Below are 12,696 nucleotides of genomic sequence, written 5' to 3' on the forward strand. Positions count from 1 at the left end.
TACATAGTAAGCCTTCAACTGCTTCAAAGTATAACAAGACCTTACACATGTTTCCTAAGCCCCCAGCACCAATGAATTTGTAGATTTATAAATATCATGGTGAACAAGAAATGCTGTCTTGTCATATTCAAGCCAAATAACAGCTGGACTTTAAAAATAAAATTTTGAAGGCATTTGCCTTTTATATTTTTAATTTCTGTTTTCCTGGCTTATGGTTTTGTCATTTGATTTTGATGAGTGTTTAATACACACATGCACAGCTGCCTCTTTGGGTGACCTTTCCCTTGCGGCTTCCATGCTCAGAGCTATGAAGCAGGTCCTCAAGTTGCTTAGTAAGTGATATTGGCATTTTCATGACTGCCAGACATTTTCCTGGGAAGCCCAGCTGGACCAGGCCCTCATCTCCTAGGCTGACGTACGTTAGTCACTTCAGAAGCCTCACAGGAGGATGGGGTGCAAGTGGAAGGAGGGCATAGTCCCTTAAGATTGCTGTTCTGCATTATTCACAATAACCAGGACATGGAAACCACCTAAGTGTACCTCGATGGATGAATAGACAAAGAAAATGTGATACACACACACTCCTCTTGAAGGAGTTTTTGTAGATGAATATTATTCATCCACAAGAGAAGAAAATCCTGCCGCTTACAACAACATGCATGGACCTTGTAGACATTATGCGAAGTGAAACAAATCAGACGGAGAAAGACAAATAATACTGTATGGTCTCAGTTATATGTGGAATCGGAAAAGGAAAAGCTCTGAAACAGAGCAGAGTAGTGGTTTCCAGGGATTAGGGGGAAGGGGAAGGGGAGAGAAGTTGGTCAAAGGGTATAAACTTCTAGTTATAAGATGGATAAGCTCTGGGGAGCTAATGTACAGCATGGAGAGTATAATTAACAATACGGTATTATACACTTGAAAGTTGCTAAGAAAGTAGATCTTAAATTTTCTCATTAAAAAAGAGGCGATCATGGAAAGTGACAGATGTGTTAACTAACCTTGTGGTAATCCTTTCCTAATATACATGTGTACCAAATCATCACATAGTACACATTAAATTTACACAGTGCCATATATCACCATCTGAATAAAGCTGGGAAAAACATTTAAATTGCTGTTCCAAGCTGGAGGAAACATAGACATGATCACACATGGACTGAGAAGAGGTGGCGAGCTAGGCTAGAGCTGCAGAACTCACCTGGCCAGTGAGTTCACCTAAACAGCTTCAGCTCTGAATCTCTGGGCGGCACAACCAAGTCTTGATCTTTTTAACACTTTTCTCAATGACAATTATGCCTGTCTGTCTGTCTGTCTGTCTATACGCATTTCCCTTTTAATCTTCTGTCTTCCTTCGCTAGACTTTAAACTCCAAGAGGTCAAGAACATATCTGTTTTGCTTCCCTCGGTTTATCTAATGTCTAGTTCTGACACACAGTAGATGCTTAAGAAATGTTTTGTTTTCCTTCATTTCATTTTGTTTTGTTGAGACCACACACTGATTGAAGGAGTTTATAAGCTGTAGTTATTCTTTCACTACGTTCCTTCTTACTCTTCCTGTGAAGGGAAATATGAAGGAGCAAAGTAGAGAAAGTATTATGTGTACCTGTTATCTACTCTGACTTGCATACGAACTGTAACTCCAACAGGCTTTGCAATCAGCTCTTACTTGAACGGATGCCAGGAAATATCCTAAAGTCAGCAGAAGGCTGCTACCCATCCCAGCAGTCCTCACAAAGGCAGTGTGCTTCTGTCGATATTAGAGCCAGTAACTTGACTCCATTCATGAACTCACAGTCCCCCAAAAGCACATGAGGTCTCAATGGCAACTCTGGGCAAGCTTCTGAAGGGAGGTTTTCACACGCTCCTTAAGCTCCTGGGCCACTACAGCCCTTCTACTATTACATTCATCAGGCATTGCTGCTGTGTGTGACAGGGTAACACGAGAGCTGGTGTATGGCATGACTTGCTATATTTAGGGGAGAGGAAATGGGCCATACTGGGGAAGGTCACAAGGAGTTTGTTCAGAAAAGTGAAGGCACCATGGATTTATCTTATATGCAGGGCATGCCGTATAGCACAGTATTTAGAAGCTTGGGTTCTGGAACCAGGCTGCCTGGGATCGACTCTCAGCAATGCACTTACTAGCTATGTGACCTACGGCAAGTTACTTAATTACTCTTGTCTTTAATATTCTCATCTGTAAAATGGAAAAGAAACAATAATACCTTCTTTACAGAGTTGTATAAGGTTTACATGAGACAAAATGTGTAAAAAGCTTCGCACATTCTCTTGCATGTAAGTGCTTCAGAAATGTTTGCTAACAAACAACACAACAACAACAAAAAACAAATTAACCAGGAAATTGGTCTGAATCCAGACAATCTGGGTATTAAATGGAATTTCTAAGAATATTTCTATACAATATTGTGCTCTATAATTAAGTTTTTCATTTTTTCCTTTCATAATGGTTAATAACTCCGATCAGGCTTTTTAATTTACCAGGCACATAATATCATCAATTAATTATTAGCATTATTGAGAGGTAACTGACTATATGTATACCCATTATACAGTCAAGAAGCCAAATGAAGAAGGAAGAATGATAGATTAAGAAAACTGTCGTAACGAGGGTAGAGTGATAGAACTCTGCACCTCCTAGTCTATGGAAAAGTGAACAGACTGAATATTCCAAAGTGATGAAAAATGCTATTTCATTGTGTATGGTCAAAGATTTAGGTACTCTATGGTACAATCTTGCAACAACATTGAGATGGGCCTGGCCTGAATAAATTGGTTCCCTAGGCCAAGGAACCTCAACCCTCATGAGGAAAAACCTACACTTCTAAGTGCCTATAAAATGTCAATGTCACTGTGCTCTCGGTACACATTCTTCAGGAAAGGCAGCAAGTGTATTTCTGGTTTTAAATCCTCTTTATCCCTTCCCTTCCTCCTCCTCCTAATTTTCCTCTTCCTCCTCCTCTTCTTCCTCTTCCCCTTCCTCTTCCCTTTCCTTGCCCCCACCCCCACACACACAACAATCAGAATTTAACACCTTGTCCCCAGGACTATCATTAACCATTAGTCTCTCCTACTCATATAAAAAAAAAAATCTGCTTTTTGAATACTCTGTGAAGTGCTTCCTAAAGCCTGTAATTGCTCATCTTTTAGTGTTCATGCCAGGGATTTCTGAACTGCCTGGGACGGCCCCAAGCTATCACCAGAAGTCATGTCCAGTTCAGATGAGGCTATGAAATGTCTCCGCGTGTTTTCGAGGGATTAGGGTTCTGGAAGAAATTCTGCCGGTAAAAGCGATAATAGTAAGATTCTTCTCAAGCTAAAGAAGAACTTTAGCAGGGACCCAAGATGGGCAAAGTATTGTGTTACTCTGAAGAGAACAAATTAATCTTCCCTGACTAGTGGGAGGGATTCTGCCAAAGGAACAGCTAACGGGAAAACCAGTTCTTACTCTGTGATGACACAGTAAATAACCAGGCAACATTACTACTGAAGTGCTGACCCAACTCATAAATTGTACCCAGCCTCTGGAGAGCAATTTCTGCTGATTTGCTGCTTGTGCATTTAAAACAAACAAACAAAAAGGGACAAGGAGTGGACAGGCATTGACATTGCTGTGGATAAACCCACTGAGAGTGAAGCTGGTCTTTCTATCCAGACTTTTGCAAGAATTTAGTAATGGATAGTGCTTGGGCACAGGCCAAGCAATTATTAATTTTACACTAGATCTGCTGCAAACCATCACTGAGTTCCCAAAAAGGTTTGATTGCACCTGGGACTTCTTGATTCAGGGTTGAAAAATCCTCCTTTGTAGGTTAGCCCTTTTTTTTTAAACGAGTATGCGATGACGTGGATGAAACACAGAATTCTGTTATTCATGGGAACGCAGAGGGTCATTTTATTTAAAAACTTTGAAATGGCACCTTCAAGTACGTGAATTGCTACGTGTTCGGTAATATAGGATCTAGCTACATCTCAACGTCCTCAACTATAATATATAATGGAGGCTAAGAGTTCCTCTGCTTTGCCAAAAAAAAAAAATAAATAAATAAAAATCCCAGCTGGTACTCCTGAGAAAGACTGTATAATCCTATAGCTAACTCAGATGCACCTTCACAAACGCCCGGAGCAGCAGAAAAGAGCTACGGAAAAGCCACTCACCCTCTGCATCTTCTGGCCGAGTAAGATCGATGACACCTGGGCCCAGCTTTCCATCTTCACTTGACTTTCCTGTTAACTGGGGCCCCAAATTCTCAAAGCGTGTTCTTTCCTAGAGGAAAGAATAATCAGAGGCTTATTCTAGCTTCCGAAGCAGCCACTTTTTCCTTCCAGTTTCTATCTTGCTTAGCGGGCAAAACTTGGATTTACAAACATCATTTCTGACCAACTGGGGATCAGAAAATCTTTCAGGAAGATTCCACTAAAGCCTGGTGGTGGCACTGAGAGCGCTGACAGCGTCTAAAGCACAGTACCTGTAAGGAAAGGAAACCTGTGCCGGGAAGCCTGCCGGGCGGCACTGCGCATCTTCTCTCAGTGGGATTTGCTCCAGTAATCTAAAAGGAATGCAATTGAAAGGTTTGAGCCCAAAGTGCAAAACTTGAAAGAGCAATTCCCGTGAAAATACACTGCTGGTTAACGGGAGAGGAATTGTCTCATTTGGAGATCGCAGTTTGCATTGGTATTCCTGGGAAAATACAAATCGGAGTTTTAGGCAGGAGGATTTCAAAAACAAATGTTTCAGAGCGGGCAGACTAGATGATGGCATTGATGCTATTATTTTGCCTAGGAGTTTCAACTGTAACTTCTTGGGAAGTAAAAAGAAGATTATTCCTAGCCAGCCATGGAGTCAGGAAATTTAAATATCTGTGCCGTTACAGGAGGGAAACTCAAACATGTTTGCCTTATTAGCCAGCTCCTCTAGGACAGGGAGCCTGAAATATCACAGTGAACTCTCCCTCTGCAGCTCTCCGGATCAGTGGCAGAGGGCTCACTGACCATCACTAATACGGTGTTCTTGTCTGCAAAAACAGAGCACGTGTCCCCTTCTCGCCTCCTTGCTACTCTCCAGACTCAAACTTGGCTTTGTGTTGTGCTTATGAATGAATGAAACCTTGTTGTTCATTACTATGAAACAATATTAAATGTCATGTCAGCTTGAATTTACAGACATGAAATAGCAGCTTCCAGCTCCGGGAATGGTTTCTGCATGTTATACTTAATGCATTATGCAGCAGTAGAGTGCTGATTGCTGTTCAGTCTATTGTTCAATGACCTAGTTCTGTACTGAGCATGTTCAGCATTAGATGGAAACACTCGGAGTGTTCTCTTCTGTAAGATGTTTAGAAACTTGGAAATATTCTTAAAGAGCAAACATACAATTACTTGATAGAGGCTGTGTCTCATTTGTACAGCCTCACTACATTTGTGCTTTCTAATATGATTATTTTTGAATATCATTATATTTCTATAATTAATTCCCATCAGTCAAATTGTGCAGGAAGTCTTCCAGTTCCCCTTCATCATGGAGTATCTTGAAATCTGTGTTGGAAGAAAACGCAGCATAAACCTTGCTTTAATCTAGCACCAACTCTATGAAAGATATGCAACAAAATTGTAATCTTGAGTTTCCCCCACTGGGCAATTCTAACTAGTTACACTAGTGGGATATGGGGAAACCTCCGAAGTACCACACTTATAAAAATCAGAATGGAAAATAAAAAGCAAATTAGGCACAGTTCCCCAATATTTTCTCATGTGAAAACACCGCTGCACGAGAACAAATTAACCCAGATGCAGGCCTCAACAAAAAGCAACCACAAGCCATGTGGGAGTTTCACACATTGTCGGGGGCGGGGGGGGGGGGGGGGAGGAGGGGGGAGGACAGCTGCTTTTAATCAGCCAATTTCTATTTTTGAGTAGCACTTTCGGTTGTCATGATGTAAAGAAAAAGAATTAAAGTGAAGATGAGTAGTACCAGGGAAAGCAAAATATTCAACCTTTGTTTTATCACATTGTTTCGCATTTCAAATATTTGCATGTGAATGCTCTCCCTATGTTAAATGCAAAAGGAGTTTTGATGTGACACCTGCAATCTTCTTGGAAGAACAACCTTTAACTGTATTTTCATGGGGGGAAAACAACTTTCTCTGAAAATCAACAGACCGTGCTACCTATCAATATGCATATTTCAAGTATCTTTCTAGTCATTCATTCTCTTTGATTTTACCGGAAAATATTCTCAGTAAAAAAAAAATAAAGTTCCTGAAAGAATATCAATATTTTGACAAGGAAGGAGAAGAGGGAAAATTACATGCCATGGTTTGTAAAATCCTAAGACAACAAAGCTTACATGATGATAATATCTTTTCTTTTACAAAAAATGAAGTGCACTCACAATTCAGTATTATCAGCTTGCTTTTAATCATAACAAAAAACATTCGGAACATTCAACAACACATTCACAGTGCCTTTGAAGTCATACATTTCTCTGACTTCATTGAAAAAAACATTCTTCTGCAGAGCTACTTTCCTTATAAAATATCAATATTTTGACAGAGTAGAAGTCAAGGAAGAATATCCCATGAAACACTTGTTAAACAGGCAGAAAATAAATCAATGGTAAAAATTGTTTTGGGCAGTGGGCTGCATTTTATAGTTGGTAATATTAAGCACTTGTGTTTGAGATTAAAGAAGGACCCTGCAAAGCCATGCCCTTTCATATAAATTTCTACCTAGTCTCCCAGAAGATTTCCTTCTTCAAAGAATAGCTCAGAATATTTATTTGCCAGCCACATAACCATAAGATAAGAGGGCCTGATGTCTACAAGTTAGCTCCTGTCAGCTGGGCAAAGCAAAGATTTTACCAGTAAGGTTGAACATGAGCCTAGTAAATACAGGATGTGTACATGGGCACAGAGATGAGTTCAGAGATACTTCAGTTCCAACAGGCTTCAACTTCTGGCCATGAAGTGCCAATGGGTATGCCCCTATATCAAACAGATAAAGATTTGTGGGTGGTAAGTTCTTAACTCCAAATTTTGCCCACGCACTTGAACTAGCTCTCACAACATACATGTCGTCCAAATAAGATACTTTGGAGAAGTAAGCAAAAGAGTTCAGTGCTAATTTAATCTCAACTCCCCCAGGAAAATCCCCCAATCTTCATGTTGACGGTGAAATGTGCATTTTACATGCAACGATGTGATCAGACCCTTACTTATGCATTGTCAGTCACAAAACATGCAGGCAACATTAAAGTTACTGAAAAAAATTAAAGTCAGCTCTGCTGTGTTGTAGGGACTGTTGGCTCTCTAAGTGCTTTGAAATTATGATGTATGAGGTAGATGTTGCATATTAAATAAAGATATTTCAATGATAAAGCCCCCTTTAGTGAGAGCTGATGAATGTTAAATGTTACAAGCCACAAGACGGTGGCATCCATCATCTTCACATATTATCAGAGTCAATGACGGGGCAGCCTCACTGATGACAGATAGACTGCTGCATTATTATCCCTTCTTTCTAGAGTCACTGCACAAACCATTCAAGTCCTCAAGCATTATTTTTAACTTTGCATTAAATTAGCAACTTTTCTCTCCCTACCATGGCAAGATTGATCAATTTTGTTTTTGCATCGGTGGAGAAAGAGAATGGATCTGGGGTAACGCAAAGAACAGAGGCTTGTTTCCATCCAGGAAAAAAAAATCAACTTCCCCTTACTGGCAACAAATGTAAAATTGTGATATGGGGAAAGAACAGCAATGAAACAGTAAGCACACAATAATGGCTTTTCTTTGCACTTAGATAAAAGCTGAATTTTTGATGCGCACAGTATATTTTAATAAAATTTTATATACTATGTTTTATACACTTATTGGCTATTCCATAATAATGTGTGTGCTAACAGTAAAATTGCTCTTAAATTTATGTGTGTTATTTATACGTTCCCCCGTAACAATGCTTTTTGTTGTAAAAAATATTCTGTTTATTAATGTAACTTTACAACCACTGCATCCAAGATCCGTGGTAAATTAATGACATTTTTATTATTTTATAGTGTCATTAAATTTTTACTGATCACTCCATCAAACAGAGGCAGTAAAGGCCATAATGTAAACTGGGACACTTAGATCAGGCAGCAGGAAGACATTCCATATAGTCTGAAGAAAACTGCTAGCAATAAATGATATTTATACCATCTTTAAGCATGTTAGAATACTTGGATAAGTTTGGCAAAACTGTTTCAGTAGTAGAGTGGATTGTGTACTTAAATAACAGTTTGCTTGCCAGCAAGACAAGCCTTTTTCAAACCATATGTGAGGTGACTGAGTGCAGCCCTCTCCTAGAAAACAACACGCGAGATGTATGATGCCCCGGGCACCCTCCCCTCGGGGTTACCGAGACTGACCAGCACACACCGTACCTCAAATCACTTCCACACAGTCTCCTCTGCTACAAAATGAAGTGGAAATTGGTAAGTGCTGAGAGAAGCGCTTTGTTTGTTGCCTTACAAACAAATATATTTCATTTGACAAGTAGACATAGCTGGACAATGATGTGATATATTTTATTCCCATGGTCCAGGTGAGAGGTACTTTACCAACCTTTATTCAAAGCTCGTTTCTAAAGAATGTCTGAATGTGAGCTCATTCATAGCAGCCACAGAACATACACCTAAGGGGCCATTACCTGCATTGCAGTTACAATGGGCAAAAAATAATTATCTCACGTTACTTTCACATATAGAATACATTATATTAGTATACTCTATACTGACTCTCAATTATTCTGTTTATAGAATGTTTGTATATATATTTTATGCAAATATTTTATAATATTTTATATAAATGTATATATATATTTCTATATGTAGACAATAGTAATTAGAACATTTTGTGCTCATGTAATCACCAATTTAGGCCCACCTCTTACTAAGTAAATAAGATTTTGTTGTTATATCCTAAAACACATTATTTAAATATTGAAGACTTTAAAATTTTTTTTCGAATATGTAATCATAAGGAATTTTGTAGGGAAAGTTAATACTGCAGCGCCACCAGTCATGTCCTTACATATTCCTGAAGCAGAGTTTTCTGAGAGAAATAACAAATTCTTGCATCATGAATAGGAATTCTCTAAGCCCAGCACAATGTCCTGAGATATTATCTGTCCTCAAAATTTCAGCTTTGTCGAAGTTGTTGAGTGCTCCCCAAAGAAGCCTTGTCACTTCATTCCAGCTCCAAGCCTTAGTGTCTCTCCAACTCGGGGAATTTTCCCCAACTAAAAGTGAAGACTTCCCTGCAAAAGCAGTGTTACCCTTACACAACTTGCCTTCCTGTTCTCTGTTCACATCAATACCAACTGGTCGGCACTATTTGCCTCACTGCATTCTTTGCCCCTCCATGCTCGTCCATCGTCCAGGCTTGCTGATTCTTCTCTCACAGAGTCTCTTGCACGGGTGCCTTCTCTCCTTCCATCCCTCCCATCATCACTAACTGCCCCTGCATTCACACCCACACTCCTAGATCGCTGCCAGTCACCTCCTTTCTGGGTGCTGGGTGCTTTCTGCCTGTGCCTGACACTGCCTTCTCAGTCTATCTACGCGCACTCCTCACAGGGCTCCACTTCAGAGCTCCGACTTAAAACATTCATGGCTTCCTGCTTTCTGCTGCATTCCATTCAAGCTCCTCGACCTGGCTTTCAAGTCTGTCACACGCTGTCCCCTACACATCTTTTTAAACTCTGTTTCCTACAACTCTCCCATCACACATCCTCTGCTCCGGGTGGGAGAGAACGAGCCTTCCCCTAACACACCTGCTTTTTCTTCCTCACTGCTGCTAGGATAAGTTTCCTGCTCTCTTCTTCCTTGCCAAATTCGATTCACTTTGAAAAGCCCAAGCTGTCTGTGAACTCTACAACCTCTCTGAGCTACCTGCTTTCTGATATACAAAAATTCTTAGTCTTCCCTTCATAATTGGCCCCTAGTTGTATACTATCTTAAGAAATGGAGCTTTGGTTCACATGTACCTCCAAGTCTCCTCCCAAAACATCAGAAGGTTTTTCAAGCCAGGGGTTTGTCTTACACTTTTTCTATATATCTTACACAGCATTTAGTATTAGCGCCCATAAATACTTACAGGTTTTACAAGGCCACATAATCGATTTACCCACATAAATCAAAAACACGCTGTGCGAGTGAGTGTCCCAAAGAAGCAAGTGTGCGATGGAGGGTTTAGACTCAACATTCCACTTCTGGGGATGTCTCTTTGGTCAATAATAATCAAAACAAGGAAATCCAAAAAAAAAATCTTAAATATTTTATAAAAAGAGAAACAAGCAATGTCAAAAGAACACAATAGAAGAAGACAATGTGATGATATAACTTACTAGGAAAAAGAGGTTTTTGAGTCTGACTTAGAAGTTCTGCAATTTGGCACTTGCATCTGTGCAAAGTCTTTGCAAACTATAGCAAAAGAAGACACAATGCACCACAAATGCTTGACTGAAAAAGCAGTGAACATTTCTAAATATAAAGGTCTCTCTCTCTCTCTCTGTCTCTCTCTCTCTCTCTCTCTCTCTCTCTTTTAAGCAGGACAATGCTAAGGATAATGTTGAGAGAAAGAGATTCTGTATCTTATTCTAAAAGGCTTGTTCTAATTCCTCTGGACATATCTGGCCATGATGTGATGATTCTCAAGAACCACTACTTAAGCACATATATGGTTTCCTTTTTGATTTGACAAACCCTATCACTTTACTAGCCTTTATTTTATATCCTTTACTATACATTTTAGGAATTTAATGAAGGACCAAAACTGTAGGCTTTACATTAGAAAGTAACTGCATATATTTTGAAAAAGGTGATTCTTGTCAGGAGTAAGGAGTTACTTTGGAGGTCCTGGGATTTACTTTCATAGTGATATTTTTGATGGTCATAGAGCCAGTAATCATAATAAAGACTCCGGAGGAGAGAAATGAGGGTTATTATTGAACTTCATTGTTAAATGACATTTTGTCAGCTAAAACTGCTAAATTGTCTAGCCTTTAATATACCCCCTAACATCAAAATTGTGCTAGGACTCATGAATTAGTTAAGGCCTAATTTTCCCAAATGGGTTTGTACCCATAGCACAAATACATGTATTGGAGGGGAGGAAGGAAAGAGGGTCACTTACTGATCATATACTATGTGTAAGGCTCAGTCCAATGAATATTTTCTTTAATCCCTACACCAATACTACAAGGAAAATATTACTGTTACTATCAGTTTTACAAGAGAAAAAGGTAAGGCTCAGAAAGATTTTTTTTTCAGAAAGATGTTTTTCTGTTTTAAGTCACTTAACCAAAATTTAGGTCGGTATTTGTGCTGAGGTGAATTTAGGATCATAACTCTGCAACTTAATTACCATGTGATCTCTCTGAGCCTGTTTCCTCATTTGTAAAATAAAATAGAAAATGCTCATGCCGCTGGGTTGTGATGATGAAATAGAGATTATATGTGTGAGTGCTTAGCAAAAATAAGGCAACTCATAAAATACCCACTTATGTTAAAGGTATTATTTAGTGTTTGCTAAAGGTTTCGAAGCTAAACACTAATGAAGACAGTGTCCTGATCTAAAGGCCAATATCCATTCCCCTGTATCAACAACGCAACTATATAAACAAAACTGCTTTCCTTTTTGTCTTGGTTGCTAAGCACCTCAGAACTAAATTTAAATCTCAACCTTAGTAACCATGTAGTACCTGGATCTTGTTATTCTGTACTTAAAAGCCTTCAGTACTCCCCGCCATCTGCATAAGGAGAACCAAACTTCCTTGTATAGCTTGTACAACCTTTTAAGATCTGGCTCCTGTTCTCATCAGTTTTATGTCCTACGCATTCCAGTTTATATTATCTGTTCCAGTAAGATAGAACTTCTTAGAGTTTCCTGAACAACAGAATTGTGATATTGTATGGCCTTGTATATCTGCATATGCCATTTCTTCATTCTGGAATGCCCTTTCTTTACTGATGGCATCATAATTAGTCCTCTCTAGGCTGTATTACAGCATTTCTTCTGGGCAAACTCCTTTGTTGACTTCCTCCCACCAGCCCCACACAGAAATGATCACTCCCTCTTTTTTCCATCACCACGCCATGCTTATAGAAAAGGATGCTACAAACATTGGTTATAGGTCTGTTTATGTGTCTCCTCAGCTTACTCCTTTAAGGTGTGGTGTCTATCTATTACTATCTTTACATCATGAGTGGCTGATAATCCTGATAACAGTATTTCCCTCTCTTCTTTTATTTTAATTTTACTTTTTTTTTTTTAATTTTTTTTTCAACGTTTATTTATTTTTGGGACAGAGAGAGACAGAGCATGAACGGGGGAGGGGCAGAGAGAGAGGGAGACACAGAATCGGAAACAGGCTCCAGGCTCTGAGCCATCAGCCCAGAGCCCGACACGGGGCTCGAACTCCCGGACTGCGAGATCGTGACCTGGCTGAAGTCGGTCGCCCAACCGACTGCGCCACCCAGGCGCCCCTTAATTTTACTTTTAAATAAAATTAAATTAATTTTCAGATCTTTTTTTGAAAACAGCAAGATATAGATGTTTAGAAGCTGGATAAAAGCAAAGGAAGGTGTGTATATCAGTTAGACAATACAGTGATCTGATCAGGGTTGGCCTGGCACTG

The 12,696-nt window shown here is 39.4% G+C and overlaps 1 protein-coding gene across 9 annotated transcripts in view; it reads right to left on the reverse strand.

Annotated features, from left to right (window-relative positions):
• The window catches only part of SOX6 (SRY-box transcription factor 6), a 373,444-nt gene that overhangs the window by 42,001 nt on the left and 318,747 nt on the right, over positions 1-12,696 (reverse strand). For 8 of the 9 annotated variants that reach the window (XM_047070868.1, XM_047070866.1, XM_047070864.1 and 5 more), the window contains one exon: positions 4,180-4,288. In XM_047070868.1, coding sequence (XP_046926824.1) covers positions 4,180-4,288 — 109 coding nt within the window. Of the gene's footprint in view, positions 1-4,179; positions 4,289-4,490; positions 4,572-12,696 lie in introns of all 9 variants that reach the window. The other variant, XM_047070860.1, reaches the window with a different exon arrangement.

Source organism: Lynx rufus, unplaced genomic scaffold, assembly GCF_022079265.1.
Source record: "Lynx rufus isolate CCGP_SWC_20201006 ecotype Redwood Valley unplaced genomic scaffold, mLynRuf1.p SCAF_9, whole genome shotgun sequence".
NCBI lineage: Eukaryota > Metazoa > Chordata > Mammalia > Carnivora > Felidae > Lynx > Lynx rufus.